General features: G+C 44.9%; 2 protein-coding genes across 6 annotated transcripts in view; one reads left to right on the top strand and one right to left on the bottom strand.

The window, feature by feature from the left end:
- Positions 1–7,708: 7,708 nt before the first annotated feature.
- LOC121464243 (histone H3.3A-like) lies at positions 7,709–8,343 on the bottom strand. The gene has a single exon (XM_041677019.1). The coding sequence runs from the start codon at positions 8,251–8,253 to the stop codon at positions 7,843–7,845; it is 411 nt and encodes a 136-aa protein (XP_041532953.1). The 5' UTR covers positions 8,254–8,343; the 3' UTR covers positions 7,709–7,842.
- A 4,170-nt stretch (positions 8,344–12,513) lies between these two features.
- The window catches only part of Golga4 (golgin A4), an 85,620-nt gene continuing 77,664 nt past the window's right edge, over positions 12,514–20,469 (top strand). For all 5 annotated transcript variants that reach the window (XM_041676769.1, XM_041676768.1, XM_041676767.1 and 2 more), the window contains exon 1: positions 12,514–12,798. In XM_041676769.1, the coding sequence (XP_041532703.1) occupies positions 12,727–12,798 (72 nt within the window). In that variant the 5' untranslated portion in view covers positions 12,514–12,726. The remainder of the gene's footprint in view (positions 12,799–20,469) is intronic.

Genomic DNA, 20,469 nt, shown 5'->3' with positions numbered 1-20,469 from the left:
GAAAACCTCTAAACGGCTTATAATGTGTTTTTAAAAATATATGTAGACTTGGAAGAGAAAAGAAAAAGGATAAAGTCCTTAAAAGAAAGAAAGAAAGTAGTTGGGTATGGTGGTGCACACCTTTAATCCCAGCACTTGGGAAGCAGAGGGAGGCGGCTCTCTGTGAGTTCAAGGACAGCCTGGTCTACAGAGTGAGTTCCAGGACAGACAAAGATCCAGAGAAACCCTGTCTTAAAAAATCAAAAATTAAAAAGAAAAAGAAAAAAATAGAGTTTAAAATAAAGCCATGTAAAGATGGAAAATAAACAGAGAATCTGGATACTGTCTATAAAAGATGGAAAATAAACAGAGAATCTGGATACTGTCTGTAATTGTGTTGTCTTTGAATTGTTTGACTGCTGAAGAAGGAGCAACGGCTGATGAAAGACTTCTTTAAGTATGAGAGTTCACTGTAGACCCAGGAGTCCACGGCTTCTCTTGTGATTCTTGCAGCTCCAGAGAAGATCAGTCGGCCTTAATCTGGGAGCTGCCAGGTGCATTGCACTCTTCTGGGCTCACTCTTCATCTTTATATACTTGGTTTATATTTGTCCACATTGATGAGGCCTTCTGATTAGCCCCATAGGAGGCTGAGATTTAAAGGCGATCTTTTTTGTTGCCTCTGGCAACAAATGGTTACAGGAGATGGCAGCTCAGGCTCCATATCCCTCATTCCTAGGAGTCCGAGCTAGGGTCACCCTCCTGGCTGGGAATTTGCTCTAGGCTTCTAGCTCATCCTAGGGAGGTCCCCAGATTCCATTTGTTTCTTCCATTAACATCTCCCTCAACCCTATCCCTCTGTTCCTATGCTCCCCTTCCAGGCTCCCTCCCACCACTGGTAATATACATTCTAGATGTACGGATGGAAACTTCACCACAGCCCCTGGAATCCATATATCCAAAGAGTCTGGAATGTTTAGGTAGAGTCTCCACCCTAAGCCCCTACCTCCCCCCAGTAGCCTCAGTCTAGACTCCACCTCTGAGAAAGCCCACTAAATGATGACCTCTCCCCAGAGATGCTCAAGACCACCCCCACAGGGCAGTCAAACCATCCCCCAGAAAATAAACACATGGTTTTCTGGTCTTGCTTTCCTTTGTCCTCTCTGGGGGGCTGGAAAGCCACCCGGGAGTGTGGTGTCTATTAAACCTGGGCTTTTTCTAATTCTATCTGATTTGGTTTGATTGGCATTTGTGTTGGCAGATAGGCTTATCAGGGTGTAGAAACTTGTTTTACTCTTCCCCCCACTAAGACTTTTTTTTTAAAGATTTATTTATTATGTATACAAAATTCTGCCTCCATGTATGGTGACACACCAGAAGAGGGCGCCAGATTTCATTACAGATAGTTGTGACCCACCAAGTGGTTGTTGGGAATTGAACTCGTGACCTGTGGAAGAGCAGCCAGTCCTCTTAACCACTGAGCCATCTCTCCAGCCCCCCACCAAGACATCTTTGATAGGAATATTTGGAGTGAAATCCTGTGTTAGTTAACTCTTCTCTGACAACACAGCTTAGCGAAGAGTTTGCTTTATTTAGCTCAGAGTCCGAGGAAACAAGTCAATCGTGGTTCTAGGCAGAAGCAGCTGGTCACATGGTATCCACACTCAGGAAGCAAAGAGAGACAAAAGTGGAGAACCCAGCCCATGGGATGTCCACTCACATTCATGGTAGGTCTCCAGAGGTGTGCTTCCCAGGTGGCTCCAAATCCCAGGATGCTGGCAATCAAAGACTGCACTATATGTTTAGAAATTCTACATGCTATTGTAAAATTTTTTTGGAAAGATTTATTTATTTATTACATATACAACATTCTATGCCCGCACGCTAGAGGAGGGCGCCAGATCACAGTACAGATTGTTGTGAGCCACCATGTGGTTGCTGGGAATTGAACTCAGGACCTCTGGAAGAGCAGTCAGTGCTCTTAACGACTGAGCCATCTCTCCAGCCCCTATTGTAAAATGTTTTGCATCTGTTTCCTCTTGTAGGTTCTGTAGTAGTATGAGCGGCGGGGCTGCGTTCCCAGCACCCGGCCACCCACATGGCTAGCTCTAGCTTATGCCCCGAAATAATTACACGGAAACTGTATTCTTTTAAACACTGCTTGGCCCATTATATCTAGCCTTTTCTCGGTTAACTCTCGCACCTGGACTAGGCCATTTCTAATAATCTGTGTAGCCCACGAGCTGGCTTACCAGGAATGATCTTAACCTGCATCTGCCTGGAGTGGGAGAGTCATGGCGACTCCCTGACTCAGCTTCTTTCTCCCAGCATTCTGTTCTGTTTACTCCACCCACCTATGTTTTAACCTATGAGGGCCAAGCAGTTTCTTTATTGCTTAACCAATGAAATCAACAGATTGATATATGACACTCCCCCATCACGTCCCCTTTTTCTGTTTAAACAAAAAAAAGGCTTTAACTTTAACATAGCAAAATTACATATAGCAAAACAGTTATCAAGCAAGAATTACAGTTACAATATTTATATCTATTTTATCTTTTATCATAACTAAGGAAAACTATAACTATCTATTCATTTTTCAACTCCATCAAAGACTCCAGAAGGATATAATACTACTTAAGTAAACAAGAAATAAGAAAACTCTAGAAATGACAGAGACATCTCGCTGCCTGGACAGTCACCCAAAGTTCTTTTGTACCATTGGGGCATCCATCTTCAGCCTTCAGGCCCATAGTATCCAGCAGACATTTTCATCAAGCAGGAAATTCCAAAGACAGTTCAGTCACTTTCTGCTGTATCCTGCAGAATGTCTCGCAGACTCTTTCATGAGTCAGGAACCCTGAAAGACCATCTCACCTTTAGGCAAGTTCAGCAGTCCTCTCTCTGCAGGTTCTTTGTGTCTAGTTTATGCATCAGTCCAGGCAAGAGCAGTTTCTTGCCCAAATGGCTATCAAACTCCATAAGGATCCTCTTCGATGCCCATCTTCCTCTCGAAGTAGATTGGTGCTGCCAAGAGCAGACGTGTCTCATTGTCATGAAAAACCCTAAGTTATTAAAATATTTTAAATGCCATATTCTGCAGCCTTTGAAAGAGATGAAGAACGCCTATCTGAAATATATCTCTATATATCTAGAAAATCTAAGTAACATGACTACAAACTTGACTATTATTTATGATTATCCATCAACAACCTATATTTCCTAATTATACATTACATTTTAAATGAACTACATAATCACAATACCTTAATCAATATCAGAAATACATATACATATAACAAAATTGACCTTAAATTTAAATCACTAAAACAAAATCCATATCAATGTAAATTATTCATATCTCTATCATATCCCCCTTTAAATGTAAAAGAAAATTTATAAACAATTTTTGGGAATATGTTATTTCTCTCCAAACTGCTTCCTGCTGAATGGGGGTGTCATTAATTAGATCATTTAGGGTGTAGCCTGTGTGCCAGGTTTATCTCAGTTGGCAGTTGAGTGAAGTAATTTTTTGAGGGTGTTCACAGGAACTTTTCCGGAGGTCATGGTCTATCATACCATATCAGGATAGATGCAATCCACAGGGTCTGGTCCTCTGTGAAAACAAAAGAAGACCCTCTCCAAAGCATCATATCCTTAGACCCAAATTTTGAAATTGTAATACCCTTATATCCATTCTGGTTTAGCTTGGCAGCCCATGTAATGAAATGTCTCTCTGTACTTAGCTCCTTTACAGTCAAAAATTTTAAAGAAAACACAATAATACAAAGAATCCAGACTCTCTGTGAATTTTCCATTTTTACATGGCTTATTTTTCTTTATTTCTTTTAATCTACAACTATCTGTACTCTGTCTCTTTAAAGACTTTACCCTTTTTTTTTAAACCATTAACTTTATCCCTATATTCTTTTTCTTCTCTCTCTCAAGCCTACGTACATTCATCCAACAGTGTGGTCTTTTATGTCTGAAGCTGTTTTATTGTGAATCTGTAACATTTTTTTACTATCCAGGAGAATTTCTTAAAAGGTTAAGCAGTTCTTAAAAACTTAAGTTGCACCATGTACAGGTAATACGGTACCGTCTGTGTCCTGCCCAGTTGAAACCTTAACTGCGCTGTTATTACAGTAATTATGGTAGTTCCTGCCAACCAGTACAGTTCAGCATGGTGGAGCCCAGCAGCTCCTGCCTCAGAGCCATTTGGTGCCCCTGAGCCACACACAGTTCCAGGCACACAGCAGTCCACATTGCCATCAAGCAAGCTGTAGAGCTTTACTCCAAATGCTCCATTCAAAAGCTCTGTCTCCCACAGGAGCCAGACAGAGATCGCAATGGCAGCACAGCCCAGAAAGCCGCCATTTTAAAACAGCCAGTTTTTTCCTGCTGCTGAGTCAGAACAATTTCTTTGCAGCATGCAACCCACCAACAGCAAAAAGCTGACTTAAATTCTCTCTCTTTCTCCTTTTTAAGCCCTCTCAGGTTTTATGTGGAGTTCGTTAGCACGTTGGGTGCCACTCTGTTGTAATAGGAGCGGCGGGCTGTGTCCCTGGCACCCGGCCGCCCGCACAGCTAGCTTTACCCGAAATAATTACACAGAAACTGTATTCTTTTAAACACTGCTTGGCCTCTTATTGGCTAGCTCTTACATATCGATCTAACCCATTTCTAATATCCCTGTAACACCACGAGGTGTCTTACTAGGGAAGATCTTAACCTGCGTCTGTGTCCGGTAGGAGAATCATGGCAACTCCCTGACTCAGCTTCTTTCTCCCAGCATTCTGTTCTGTTTACTCCACCCACCTATGTTTTAACCTATGAGGGCCAAGCAGTTTCTTTATTGCTTAACCAATGAAATCAACAGATTGATATATGACACTCCCCCATCAAGGTTCTGAAAAAGTTCTGAAACTCCCAATTCTGTTCCTATTCTGAGGCTGAGGCAGGAGGGAGGCACCTTTTTCCCTTGTTCAGTTCCACATCGCCAAAAGAAACATCCAAAGTATGCAGAAGCACACGACTGGAAACTAGAAAAGCATCTCTTCCCTGTTTAATTATGCCATTCAAGGTTAACATGTCTGGCACAGAGCACAAAGCTTCATGATTTTTCTCTAAGCATTTATGGACACATACATACATGCTGTTTATGGGAAAATGAATTCAAGGGGTCAAAATAATTTACCTATTTTCTTCTTCAACATGTTAAATAAATATTGGAGGCGGTAATGCATGCTTAACGTGTAAATTTAAAATGTTTAAGGGATATAAAAGCAGTTACCACTACTGACCCTTCCAGCTAACTAGTCCCTTTGCTGGGGACAAGCACCTCTCCTGGTTTCTTAATCATCTTTTCAGATACATTCTGTAATATGTATATTAAGCCATATAAAATTAACCTTCTAAAGTAACAAATAAAAACAAAAAAAAATTGAGAATCATATATTTGTGTGTTTGTGTATCTACATACATTTTTATTTTCATAACAGTATCATACCATATATATATATCAGTATGTACATGTGTGTGTGTGTGTATATGTGTACTGGCATTCCTAAGTATTAAACCTTGTGTGTGTGTGTGTGTGTGTGTGTGTGTACTGGCATGACTAAATATTAAACCTTGTCTGTATATAAGTACTGGCATTCCTAAATATTAAACCTTGTGTGCATGTATGTGTGTGTATGCAGGTGCGTGCATATACTAGCATTTCTAAGTATTAAACCGTGTGTGTGTGTGTGTGTGTGTGTGTGTGTGTGTGTGTACTGGCATTCCTAAATATTAACCTTGGGCCTTATACATGTTAGGCAAGTGTTCTATCACTGAGCTATAGTATAGCTCCATCTCATTTAAAAAATATATATATGTTTTGTTTTTTTCGAGACAGGGTTTCTCTGTGGTTTTGGAGCCTGTCCTGGAACTAGCTCTGTAGACCAGGCTGGTCTCGAACTCACAGAGATCCTCCTGCCTCTGCCTCCAGAGTGCTGGGATTAAAGGCGTGCGCCACCATCGCCCGGCTCATTTAAAATATTTTTAAGTCAGGGTTTAGCTAAATTGCTCAAGATGACCTTGAATTGTAACCCTTGTGCTTCTGCTCGTAAGTAGCTGGGAATTGCAGGGCTAAGTCATCAGACCTGGATTTTAGAAAGTCTTTTAAGACTACTTTACATTTTTCTGGCATACTGGAGATTGAACCCGGGGCACAGAGCTGGTGAGACAGGAACTCTGCCCCACGCCACATCCTCAGCCTTCTGACACTTTCATGATTTCGTTTGAGGAGTAGGGAAAGAATCTTCTAAGACAACTTATAATAATCACTTTTTTTTCTCATAGGAACTTTGTGGTGGGTTATTTTTTTATTATTTTATTTTATTTTGGTACCTGTCCTGGAACTAGCTCTTGTAGACCAGGCTGGCCTCAAACTCATGGAGCTCCTCCTGCCTCTGCCTCCTGAGTGCTGGGATTAAAGGCGTGAGCCACCACTGCCGGACTGTGGTATGTCACCATTTTTACGTTAAAAAAGCAAAAACAGAAAGTCAGGTGAAGGAGTGTATGTCTGGAGTCCCAGCTATTTTGAAGGTTGGGCCCAGACTTTTGACACCAAGTTGGGCAATGGAGTGTGTATATATATGTGAAGAAAGATAGAGAGAGAAGGAAAGGGGGTTGAAGGCTGAGTGTGTTCTCCCACTACATGTAATAAGTAGCAAGCTTGTGGGTTCAGATCCATTCAGCTGACATTGATGCCAATATGGTCATGTATTACACCCTCTCTGAATGTATGTGCACAACGTGTGTGCCTGGTGCCCCAAAGACAAAGAAGAAGTGTCAGAAGCGCTGATACTGGGCCAGACTGCTAGAAGCAGCCATGTGGGTGCTGGGAACTGAACCCAGGTCCTCTGTAAGGACAGCAAGTGCTTTATCTACTGGGCTATCATCTCTCCAAACCCACACTCACTCTTTTTATAGAATCTAATATCAATATAAAGCAAGTTTTTGCTCGCTTTTAGATAACACACAAGAGTGAATTTGTGTGCTTTAGGGTTGGTTAAACCAGTGTTAAAGGGACAGAGGACCTGGTTCTTTCTTACCTTGCTTCATCCCATAAACCCTAGTTAGCAAAAGACATCACCTTTTTAGTTTTGGGGGAGAGGGATGTTTTTTCAAGACAAGGTTTCTCTGTGTAAGCTTTGGCTATCCTGGAACTCACTCTTTCGACCAGTCTGGCCTCATACTCAGAGAGCTGCCTGCCTCTGGCTCCTGGGTGCTGGGATTAAAGGCGTGAGCTACCACACCCCAGTTTAGACCTCATTCTTTTTTTTTGTGTGTGAATGTAAAACATTTAGAACACTACAATATATAAAATAGCTATTATAAATGCACATAGTGTATTCTATAGCTGCCAGGTTTTTTTTTTTTTTAAGGAAAACTGTTACACTGTGGTTAAAACTTGTATCTTCAACCTTTGAAAAAGCCCACATTCTATCACAGTGATGTATGGTTAAACACTTGGATCAAGTCATAACCAGTTTTATTGCAAAAGGACCCTGTACATTTATCAATTCTAGTACCTTAATAGCTACCCAACAAGTCATTAACATACAGAAACATGCATCATGAGAAGCAAGTACTATCACCCATCCTTCTGCACATCGGCAACTTGTCACTCCTGAGCCGCAGTGCCCACAGCACTGAGATCTATGAACACTCACTCTCCCCATTCATCCTGAGTGAAAGATGGAATGACATAAGTACAAATGCAACATATTATAAACAATTTCTTACAAAAAAGTCACAAATTAAACCAAAGTATTTTACAGAATTTACGACAAAATGCCATAAAAACCGCCTCGACCTAAGCTCTCTCCCCCCGTATCCGGCGAGCCAACTGGATGTCTTTGGGCATGATGGTGACTCTCTTGGCGTGGATGGCACACAGATTGGTATCTTCAAACAACCCCACCAGGTATGCTTCACTGGCCTCCTGAAGGGCACCGATGGCCGCACTCTGAAACCGCAGGTCGGTCTTGAAGTCCTGGGCGATCTCCCTCACCAACCTCTGGAAAGGCAGCTTCTGGATGAGCAGCTCAGTCGACTTCTGGTAGCAACGGATCTCTCGCAGAGCCACGGTCCCGGGCCTGTAGCGGTGCGGCTTCTTCACCCCGCCGGTAGAGGGCACGCTTTTCCGGGCCGCCTTGGTGGCCAGTGGCTTGCCGGGCGCTTTCCCCCCGGTCGACTTCCTAGCGGTCTGCTTGGTTCGGGCCATTTTCTTTCACCCAAAGCCGGAGTCTGAGGCCAGTGCTGGGACCGCCGCGACGCTGTGAGCGCGCAAACGGGAGCCGCGATCGGCGACAGGAACAGAAGATCTACCTCCAACGAACGACCAAACCGCTCTGCGCTCTAGACCTCATTCTTAAAATAGGTCTTGTATCTCAGTCCTGTGGGTTGAATTTCCCCTTCTAATGGCTGTTTTAAGTGAATATTTGAATCATAAGCTTTGCAACTGTTTCTGGAACATGCCCTATAACTAAATACAAAACTGTTAATAATTAAATTGAATACTTAAAAAAATCCAAGTGTATCTCAAAGGAGATGAGAAAGTCCTAAGCCTAAGCCTGTTACAGTTGGGGACCAAATAAATAACAAGAAAGGGCACCTGCTCTCCAGTTCTGTGTCATCAGAGCTTCTGGGCAGTTGCAGCTCGTTGCTCCCCCACCCCTTAACTCTATGTCTATTCATAAGCTAGAGTCGATAATAATAACACAGACCCTCACTTTTCCTAGTTAGCACACTTTTGGTCTACAATTGGAACTAAGTTAAAAATGAAGAGATTAAAAAATTTTTTTTAAAGAAAAGTTTTTCCAGGCCAAAAAGTTGATCCAGTGCCGAGTCGAGTCAACATCTAAGTTTAGACTCTGATGCAGAGGCCTAGCCCTGAAGGAGGTTTTCCAAGGTTTTATAGCAGTGATTTTTAATAGCATTACTAAGATATGCAAAAGTAAATATTCACATGGATGTTCAAATGAAACATTCAAACAGTGGAGAAATGCAAGTATTTTGATCTCCGGATCTCCGCCTCCTACTCTAACAAACTCCAGACAGTGCATAGTTGAGTGTCTATGATGCTCACCGAAGCATGTCCAAGGCTCTGGAGTCATCTCCAGTACACATGTGCATACACACACTCATACACACACACACTCACACATACATGCATGCACAAACACACTCACACACACACTCATACACACATATGCATGCACACACACGCTCACTCACTCCAAATAGTTTCTCTCTCCCCCTTTCTAACATATATGTGCATATGAAGGTATGTGTGTAATTTCTTTCCCGATACAAGTGTTAGGGAATCTGATATGTAGTGAAAATGCAGCAGATACATTTCTACACCCGAGGATACTTGTATGAGGCACAAGTTTAATACTGCAACCCAAAGACCTACTACACTGATGGGGAAAATGGAATGCCAATCAGTACACCATTTTGGAGCAGAGTTGGAGAATTTAGAGAAGTCAGTGTCAGTGGGAGATTGTGGGACAGCAGCAAAGGATACAGAGGTAATGGGAGTGGTGGTGTGGGCTTCACAGGCAGTGTGAGCCGTGGTGTGGGCTTCACAGGCAGTGTGAGCCGTGGTGTGGGCTTCACAGGCAGTGTGAGCCGTGGTGTGGGCTTCAAAGGCAGTGTGAGCCGTGGTGTGGGCACAGGCTTCACAGGCAGTGTGAGCCGTGGTGTGGGCACAGGCTTCACAGGCAGTGTGAGCCGTGGTGTGGGCACAGGCTTCACAGGCAGTGTGAGCCGTGGTGAAGGCACATACTCCGCGGGCACAGAAGCTCTCACATCCAGTTCCTGCCTCAATCATGTGCAAGCCGTGTTACCTTGGGCAAGACGTTTAACTTCTCTCTGAGTCTTGGGCTTTACATTTTGGGTTTTATTACATATACATGTATATGTATCTTAACAGATTTCTTTCTTTTTTAAAAATTTTTTAAATATTTATTTATTATGTATACAATATTCTGTCTGTGTGTGTGCCTGCAGGCAGAAGAGGGCACCAGAACTCATTACAGATGGTTGTGAGCCACCATGTGGTTGCTGGGAATTGAACTCAGGATCTTTGGAAAAGCAGGCAATGCTCTTAACCTCTGAGCCATCTCTCCAGCTCCCCTTAACAGATTTCTTATTGTTATTTTTAACTTTACATATACGTATGTATGCTTGCCTGCATAACGTGTGTGTGTACCAACCATTTTCACAGTTTTAACTGTGCTGATGCATGGGGAGGAAGGGTTTGCCGTCTTCTAATGTCCTTTCCAATTTCTCTCTGCAGGGTTTTTAATTCTTGCAGGAATATCTGCCTCTTTGATTAGCTATCCTCCAAGGTGATCTGTCTGTTTTGTTTTGCTTGGTTACTACGAAGAAAATCTTTTTCAGCTTTCTTCCTCTTAAAGCTTGTTATTGACAAATAGAAAACTATTGATTTTTTAAAAGATTTATTGATTTTTTTAAAATTATGTATACAGCATTCTGTCTGCATGTATGACTGCAGGCCAGAAGAGGGCACCAGATCTCATTATAGATGGTTGTGAACCAACATGGGGTTGCTGGGAATTGAACTCAGGACCTTTGGAGGAGCAGACAGTGCCCTTAACCTCTGAGTCATCTCCCTAGCCCCTGAAAACTACTGATTTTTGATGTCCATTTTATTTAATTTATTTTTAAAGATTTATTTATTATGTATACAGTGTTCTGCCTGCATGCCAAAAGAGGGCACCAGATCCCATTATAGATGGCTATGAATCATCCTGTGGTTGCTGGGAAACTTGGGACCTCTGGAGGAAAAGCAGCCAGTGTTCCTAATCTCTGAGTCCTCTCACCAGACCCTGGATATTCATTTTATATCCAGCGACTTGGTTGGAAGTATTTCTTCAATCTGAGTTCAGATAGAGTCTTTAGGGTCTCAAGTATGGATCATATTGTCTGAAAATAGGGAAAATTTGACTGCTTCCTTTCCTGCCTGAATCCCTTTAATTTCTCTTTTCTTAGTGCCATGCCACTTAGAAGTGGATGGAGAGTGCCCCCCCCCCCCACTGCATAGAAGTGGGCTGTGCTCCTCTCACCCCCTCCCCCCCGCATAGAAGCTGCACTCCTGACTACAGGTAATGTTTTTTGTTTTTCTCCATTTAGAGTAAGATTGTTTAGATGTTTGTAGCATATAGCTTTTGCCTGCATCCCTGACTCTGAACTATGTGCTGTCCTCAGAGGTCATAAAAGGGCATTAGAGGCCCTGGAACTGGGGTTATAGAGGGTTGTGAATCACCATGTGGGTGCTGGGAATCCCTTTGTATGGAATTGGTAAATGTAAGCAAAGCACTTCCTTGAGTTCTGTGTGCTGTTCCAATGCATCTATCAAATATCACCAGTAGGAGATCCCAGGAGCCTCCACAATAGCCAGTAGGTCAAAACACAAGTCAAACAACCTGGGGACTGAGGCCTCAACTTGTGATATCTGGTATGCCCCCCCCCCCCCCCCCCCCCCCATCCTCCGGGTCTTTCTCTGTCTGAGTCAGGATCTCACTATGTAGTGTAGCCCTGGCTGACTTGTCTGGAACTCACAGAGATCAAATAGCCTCAGCTTTCCAAGTTCTGGGATTAAAGGTGTGTGTTACCCTGTCCAGATTTTAACGTACTTTGCAGAGTATCAGAACGGAATGGAAGCCATTCAGGTAGTAACTGGTGCAGAACCCAGAGAATTGTTGAGAAATTTCACACGGGTCATGACAAGCAGAGGTCACAGAGATATTTCGGGTTGTGCAAGTGTAGGAGTCTTAAGACAGCTCCTCGGGAGTTCAGTCACAAATATTAAACACTAAAGGCTGAAAATTCTGACCAGGTAGTAGAAACAGGTTGTGGTTCTCAGCTACTCTGGAGGTAGGAAAATCACTTCATGTCGTAAATTCAATGTTGGTCAACGTAACACGGTCAAATTGTTTATTTTTGAGGCAGTGTCTCTTCATAGCTCCAACTGGCCTTAAAGTCAGAAATGACCTTGAATTTACCGCCTCTACCTTCGACGCTGGGATTACAGGTGTACTCCATCACACCCAGTTTGTGCGGTGCTGAGGATAGAACCAAGCTCTCCGGCACAACCAGGCAATCCTCAGCTCCAGATCTTCTCTTAAAATCAACCAACCAACCAACCAACCAAAGCCCTTGAGAGAATTCTAGCAGTAACTGTGCCAGCCGACACTGAACACACTCCTGGCTCCCTAGCTTCCTCCTCTCTCACCCCAGCCTTCTTCACTTTGTTGTCCCGTGGTGAGATGCTCCCCACTTGACTATACAGCGCCCGGATCCCGGCCGGCGTCAGTGTGGGAGTCGCTGTGCGAGCGAGCGTGCGCACGCGTCCAGCCACACCGCTTCCATATTGTCCGCCGCGGCGCCCCGTAGCAAGCCCTTGGCCAGCTCCACGTCGGCCGCGCAGGCGCCCTGGGCGCGTTCACCTGCTGCCGTTGTCGCCGCCGCCGCCGCCGCCGCTGACGGGGCTGGATGGGGGGCCGAGGCCAGCCGGTGGCACCCAGAAAGAAGAGACGCGGCGGCGGCGACGCCGACACCCGCACGGCGAGCGCCCCGAGGTGCCCGCGAGCTCCACAGTCAGACGGCGAGGCCCGGGCCCGGCCGTCCCGCGGGTAGAGAGACTCCGACGCCGGCCCCTCGCCGCGCCATGTTCAAGAAGCTGAAGCAGAAGATCAGCGAGGAGCAGCAGCAGCTGCAGCAGGCGTCAGCCCCTGCCCAGGTACGCCGTCCTCCTGCGCCGGGCCCGGGAGGCGGGCGAAAGTTCTCCCGTGACCTCCGCCCTCCCCGCAAGCCGGAGCCGGGCATGGGTTTCGGACCGCCCTGGTGCTCCAGGAACCCTGGCCCTGGTTACTCCCGAACTCCGTCCCGGTGCCCGCCGGCGGGACCCACGGTGACATCTGGCCTTGGAGTTTCCCCCCTAAGGACCGACCCGGCCTGAGGATGGGTGCGATGGGCGCGGGTCCCGTGTGGGGACGTCCCCTCCCCCGCCCGTGCGAGAGACCCTGACTCTGGAAGTGATGGAGGGGGTTGGGCCACCCAGGTCCTCTGCGACCTGGCCGAGGTCTCCTCTGTGTCCACTGGGCACCGAGCCTGGAATGGCCAGGATCCTGATCGAGAAACGAGGGCACAGGGTCGAGCCGTCCCGGGCCAGGCTGCCTGGCGGAGCCGGAGCCGAGGGCCGCGTTCCAGCGCCCAAGGCTGTCACGAGTTAGTCACCTCGCAGAACTTGGGTGATGGCGGCCAGGACGGAGGGGCAGACGCTGCGCAGGACGGGCACGGAGCCTGTCTGCCACCCTGCTCTTGCTTCTTTTCAGGAAGGTGGTTGCTTTTAAGGGAGTTCGTTTCCAGGGCCAGGGGGGCGTGTTCGCAAGAGAAACAGACTGGCGGCGTCGGCGCTGCTGCTGTGAATGAATGCCTTTCCGAGTCTCAGTGGCCTGAGCACGGGTTTCTTCCTTCCTTTTAGGGTTCCTAGAAAGTTCGTGTTCCAAGAAAGGCATTATGTCAATTTTCTCCCTGCTTTTCAAACTATTGTAAGCTTTGGAACAATACACATAAACTTTGTAAAAATTACATGAAGGGTTCATGACGTGCATTTTAGTGTACTAACCTAAATTTGGACATCAGTTTCTTTGTTTCTCAGAGGCCTTTGTGTACATGCTTTCTGGTGCTTAGCTTGCTTTCCATGGAGATGCTGTCTGATGTTTGTTGCTAGTAGAGTGCCTGTCAGCGCTGGTGGTTCTGGGGAAATACTTGCAGAACATCCATGCAGTAGAACAGTGATATTGTCCGTCCTTCTTTCCTTCCTTTCTTCCCTCCCTCCTTCCCTCCTTCCTTTCTTCCTTCGTTCAAAATAATTTAACATGATAGCCATCTAATTCCTAGTCATATTTTGCATTTTTAAAACTATGTAGGATTAACTTACTAAAAGAAAAATTAAACAGATGGGGCTGTGAATGTAGCTCAGTGGTAGAGTGCTTGCCCAGCATTCACAAGACCCTGTGGGGTGTGTGTGTGTATGCGCGCAGACACGTGCGTGTTACATAAATAAAAACATTTTGACATTTTTGTTCTCATTAAATATTAAAACTTGCTTAACTATTATGAAAATAAAGATAGGAAAGAACAAATATTTTGAGTCTACTTATATGAAATACATAAGGGTAATCAGACTCATCAGGCTAGAGAACAGAATCTGGCCCAGGGACGTGGGTGGATGTTACTGTTTAATGATTGGCAGCGTTTCAGTGGGTTGAGGAAGCTTTGGAGATGAATGGTGGTGATGATCTCATGGACTGTGAATATGCTTCATGGTACTGCACACCTACACATGTTCAAAATGGGAAACTGTGCGGTGTGCATGGTTTATCACAATTAAAACATTTTTGAAAAGCAACGTATATGCCCTGCTTGAACCTGCATGGCTGTTTATTGTTTTTAAGTAGGGCCCTGAAATAATAGTTAATGTAGTAGAAATTTTAAAAACAAACCATAAAGTCCTAGCAAGATGTCTCACAGATGGCAGAGGAGTCCCTTCCTGAAGGGACATAGTCTTATTGTAAATCTGAGTTTGCAGTGTGTCTCTGTCTTAAATTCTCAAAGAAGGCCCAGAGATGGGAAGAATCCGAGTTTATCCTGATTGTTTATTTTATTTTTGAGACAGGTCTCTTTGCATAGCCCTGGCTGTCCTGGAACTTGCTCTTTAGACCAGAGATCCGCCTGCCTCTGCCTCCTGAGTGCTGGGATTAAAGGCATGCGTCACCACCGCCTGGCTGTCCTGATTGTTTATAATTTGTGTTTCTACCAAAGAGGACTCAGTGTCCATTGATAATGCTTTATATAGAAATATAGTGTTATATATTTTATTTTTTAAATTTTATTTATGTATTTGTTTTTAGATATGAGTGCTCTGTCTGTACTTATAACTACGTGCCAGAAGAGGGCACCAGATCCCACTATAGATGGTGGCAAGCTACCATGTGGTAGCTAGGAACTGAACTCAGAATCTCTAAGAGCAGCCAGTGTTTTTACCCATTGAGCCATCTCTCCAGACCCATTGTTATGTTTTAATAGAAGAATCTTTGTTTATGTGATTAAACAAAAGTGTCTTGCATGCAGCTGTCAGCAGAGAGGAGAGAGGAGACAGACAACCCCATATACTACCCTCCTAACCTGAGAAGTACTTCTAGACCAGCGGTTCTCAGCTCTCCTAATGTTCCTCATGTTGTGCTAACCCCCAGCTGTAAAATTATTTTTGTTGCTTCTTTGTAACTGTGATTTTGCTACTGTTATGAATCGTAATATATCTATGTTTTCTCCTGGTTTTAGACGACTCCTGTGAAAGAATCCCTCGACCCCCAGCTGAGAACTGCTGCCCTGGACTGTTAGGGACTTGACTCAGACCACACCAGGGTTTACAGCTTTGACACCGGAAAGAATCATGGGACTAGCCAGTTGGAAGCAGATTGTAGATTTTATTAATGATATTTTGATACAGGCTTAAGTACAAGACTTAAGAAAAAGAGACTCCCCAAAGAAAGAGCTGCAAATGTTAAGATCTACCCCAGTGTGAGTATAGGCTCCTCAAGGAGAATGAGCGATGCTTTGTTTACCACTCAGGTGGCGTAGGCCGCATCTGCAAAGGCTGCTGAGAAACCTTTATTTTTCCTTCTCTCATTTGCTAAGTGAAAACATGAGGCAGCTCTGGAGAAGCCTCTGGTGGAGTTGTGATGAGGTGAAAGCAGGAGCCGCAGGTGCGGGATTGCAGGGTCCAGTATGTGCCCTCTGCTGGCGACATTCCTGGGAGCTGCAGGGTTATGGCTGGGAAGGGAGAAAGGCCACAAGCAATTGTGCGAGTCTGTTCTGCCTCCAGCACATTCCTGGGGCACAGGTTCTGTCCCCTTTTTGGCAGCAAGATTTTTCCTGTCTCAGAACCAGCCTTGGTGATACACATCTAGAATCTTAGCACATGGGAGACTGAGGCAGGAGGATCAAGAGTTTGAGGTCAGTCTGGACCCAGATTCAGATAGAAAAGAAAAAGGGAAATCTATAATTTGAATGTTAGAGTCATAAAAATTTTGAGAAACTGGGATGAACTAGCCTGATTTGTGAAATTATGAGATCCAGAGACATGAACAGGGGTGCATGTTGTGTGTACCTCACTTCAGCTTTACACACCTGGAGATGCAGACAACTTCAGTCTGTCTTACTGGGCTGGCTGAGAAAGGGCTACAAATGACTATAGCATCTCAACTTGTAAATGAAGGTCAGGGTCTTACAGTTATGGTGGGGCGCAAGCGCACATGCACACATACACACACACACACACCCATGACCCTCCTTACCCCCCCCCCAGCAGGCACACATACACTATACATACACTTACACACATACACACACATGACCCCTCCACTCCCCTACAGGCACACACACACTCTCTCTTTTTCTAGCGTTCTCTCTCTCTCTTTCTCTCTCTCTCTCTCTCTCTCTCTCTCTCTCTGTGCATGTGTATGACTGGCCATCAAATCCATGAACTTGGAATATTAGACATTGTGCTCCACACTGAGCTGTGCCTTCAAGATGGAGGGGAAACTGAATGGTTAAACTACTTACCTTGGAATAGGAACTGGAGTGTGCTAGGACAGAGATTGTCACTGGAGACTGGGCCACATTGTTTACTGTGTCACTGCTCCACTAGTGACGCTCTTAGAAGGTCACTCGTTGTACTGTTATCTCTGGGGATGTGCTGGCATTGGTGCTGCTGACACAAGGCACCTAGTGTATAAATCCCAAGTCTTCTGAAAGCAGTGACGGGACGGGTGCGGGCCTTAGGAGTGGGAGTAGAGGGTTCCATTGTACAGTCAGGCTTTTGATCCGCTTCTTTACTTCTATAGCTTGAACTATAAGCTTTTCCTTTCAGTCCCAAAGCTCGCTAAGATGCCGGGGATGAACACTGCCTTACTTTCTTCATGTCAGTGTTCCCTTCTTTGGATCCTGGGGTTGTGGCACCTCAGCTGTGCTAGGTCTCCAGCTGTTTCTTATTTACCTCCAGGCTCCTGAAAATAGCTTGAGATTTCAGAACTCTCTGGAAAGGCAGTGTATGTACCTCAGATTCCATGTTTAACTGGAGGTTGCCTTAAATCATTTTGATGAGTGAATTTCACGTATTAAAAGATTGTGTTTGAGAAGTTAAGCATTTATAGCTTGAGACTGATGGCTCATTTCTAGAACTACACTTTAGATTGCAGAATGACAAAGGTGCTTGGTTGAGGGCATGTGAGAAGCTCCAGCTAGTGACTGAAGTATGGTGTTATGTGGAAACTAAGCCCATGATAGATCCCTACTTAACTGGCTTGTCAAGTTGATTGGCAGTTACTGGAGCAATGTTGTAATGCTGAAGGTCCAGTGGCCCTGTCCCCACCCTCGGTGTGTGGGAGGAGTTAATGAGCAGGTGCTCTGTGTGCTGGTGCTAGTCTAACATCACGTCTGCTTCTGACGTGGCATCTGCTCGGGGCAAAACTTGAGAGGCAGGAGCTAAGTCACAAGGCCTGTGAGTAGCTAAAGATTCCATAGCTGATGTAAATCACTCATGAAAAGACATGGAAAACCCCTCATTTTGAGCTCCCATGCTTGTTTTGTCTTCAGCACCAATCACTGGAGCAGTTCAGTTCCTTCCAGAGTGGAAGGGCTGAGGGGATGAGAGAACTTGCAGTAGGTGACTACCTGATCCCCCTCAACAAACAGTGAATGTTGCTTCCTTTTTTTTTTGAAGCTGTGATTAGTTGATTTCAGAAAGTTAAAGATTCATGATAATTATACCAGGCGGTGGTGGTGGCCTTTAATCCCTGCACTCAGGAAGCAGAGGCAGGCAGATCTCTGTGAGTTCGAGGCCAGCCTGGTCTACAAGAGCTAGTTCCAGGACAGGCACCCAAAACTACAGAGAAACCCTGTCTTGAAAATTAAAAAAAAAAAAAAAGATTCATGATAATTAAACCTCACCAATACGTAAAGTGGTTTGTATGTACAGAGTTGACTTGTGTTTCTAACAGTTCCACTCTCTCGCGTGTCCGTGAAACGCCTGGGTAATGCAGCCTCTAATAGAGTGAGTTTAAACGTAGACCATCCTGCTAATAGGAATATACAGAATGTTTGGTTTTGCTTTCTTTAAATCATGCTGTTCAACCTGGGATTGATGTTAATTCTTTTTTAAAAAAAATCATAGTTAAAGACATGAAATACATTCAAGTGTATAGATTGGAGGGTGGGTGACCAGGTACAGCAGCTTTGTACTTACAAAGATGACATGGTGCTGTGAAGTAAGCTGTACCTGGGAGTCTCCTCTTGTGTTTAGCGACAATGCATTTAGAAGACAGGGCTCTTTGTGGGAGGTTCTCTCTAGGACCTGCTCCTTCGTGAGCAGCTATCGGTAGCTGACGGCCGCTAGGGAGGGGTGTCAGTGGCTCCTCTTACTCAGGTCAGTCCCATCCTCCAGCGGTGCCTCACTTCCGTGCACATGTGAGCAGCACTAATTGAGCTTGGAGGGGACATGGGGGCGGGTAGAGGAGGGAAATGGATGGTGAATGGAATCATGTTTCATTGTGTATGTATTAATCAAGAATAACAAAAAGAAAATGTATCCCGTAATGTAAAGTGTACATGCTGTACAGACGGGATGTGCAGTTCAGCAGGGGGGTGGTTAACTAGATGGTGAAGACGTGGGTTTGAGGCCTACCTGTTATACCCTGCATTAATTAAAAGTTCTGTGAAACTTTTGTTTTAGGGGGTGTCTCCATGAGTTGGGCTGAAGTATGGTGGCATTATTATTATTATTTTTTTTTTAAATATTTTATTTATTTATTATGTATACAATGTTCTGTCTGTATGCCTGAAGGCCAGAAGAGGGCGCCAGACCTCTTTACAGATGGTTGTGAGCCACCATGTGGTTGCTGGGAATTGAACTCAGGACCTTTGGAAGAGCAGGCAATGCTCTTAACCACTGAGCCATCTCTCCAGCCCCTATTATTATTTTTACTGTGAGTCCCAGAGAAATTCAAGAACTGGTCATCTAGAGAGAACTGATGAGGGAGAAAAGGGAGTTAGAGCCTGTGTGCTAACCTAGTTCTGACTTGAGCAAGCCTGAGCTTTCTGAGAATCTAATCTTATCAGGACTGGGTATAGTATCACATTCCTTTGTGCCTTCAGATTGATTGTGAGGACTCAGAGTGACTACATACAAACAAGAAGACATTTGTAGTTGTCAAGAATGTTTTTATTGAACAGTGCCTGCAAGGTGCGGTGCTGGGCCCCTGCGGGGCTGAGAGACCGTGGCTATTGTGATGGCGTGCACAAAGGTGTGTGTGTGTAGAGCAGTTTTGTGAGGAGTGGGGCAGCACCCGAGGAGCTTCTAGTGGGTAAGGAGTGGGGACAGGGACTAAAGCTGGTCATTGCCAAAGTTACTGTTGGTTTTTATACAGCATTATATTAGTGCTTCATAGCCTTGAGACTGCACAGTTCTGTGGTGAGCAGCCAGGGATGGCCGAACTGGTCTCTGTTTTATGGCTGTCAAGATGTCGTCCAGGATGACCACGTCCATGTGGTTATGGTGGAGTTCAGACAGTGCTTGAGGTCTTGGTCTCTTGGCGGGCTGTTGAAGAGGCCTCTTTCCCGGAGAAGCCAGCACTTGTCATATGTCCCTCTGCCCTCTGCTTTCATTCAGTGTAGCAGGAGTATACAGTCTCTGTCCTCTTCCCCTGATTTGAAGGACTTGTGTAACTAGCTTAAACTTATCTGGGTAGTTGTTTTTTGTTTTTATTTTATTTATTTATTTAAATTTGAGTAAACGCATTTTCAACTAAAATCATACTTTCAGAATCCCCCTTCTGTCTATGGTAACAGTTGTGAGAGTGAATGTCATTCACAGGCCAAGGGTCATACGGGACCCACCACAACACCGCGTTTGTTTTGTTTTTGTTTTTCCAGACCAGGCTGTGTAACAGCCCTGACTGTCCTGGAACTCACTTTGTTGACCAGAGTGGCCTTGAACTCACAGAGGTACACCCACCTCTTACTCCCCCACCCCGCGCCCGAGTGCCACCACCACTTCCCTGCTTTTCTTTTTTTTAAGATTTATTTATTATGTATACACTATTCCGTTTGCGTGTATGCCTTCAGGCCAGAAGAGGGCACCAGATCTCCTTACAGATGAGCCACCATGTGGTTGCTGGGAACTGAACTCAGGACCTTTGGAAGAATAGGCAGTGCTCTTAACCACTGAGCCATCTCTCCAGCCCCCTACACTGATTTTTCTTATACTGAAGTTGAAGTCTCTGGTCAACTGATAAAGAACTTGGCAGGCAATGAAATACAAACATGAGCCTGGATAGAACCAGTAATT

The sequence above is a fragment of the Microtus oregoni genome, unplaced genomic scaffold (genome assembly GCF_018167655.1).
Source record: "Microtus oregoni isolate MIOR12 unplaced genomic scaffold, Mior012 000028F_ref0000031, whole genome shotgun sequence".
NCBI classification, from domain to species: domain Eukaryota; kingdom Metazoa; phylum Chordata; class Mammalia; order Rodentia; family Cricetidae; genus Microtus; species Microtus oregoni.
This window is presented reverse-complemented; position numbering and strand designations above follow the sequence as displayed.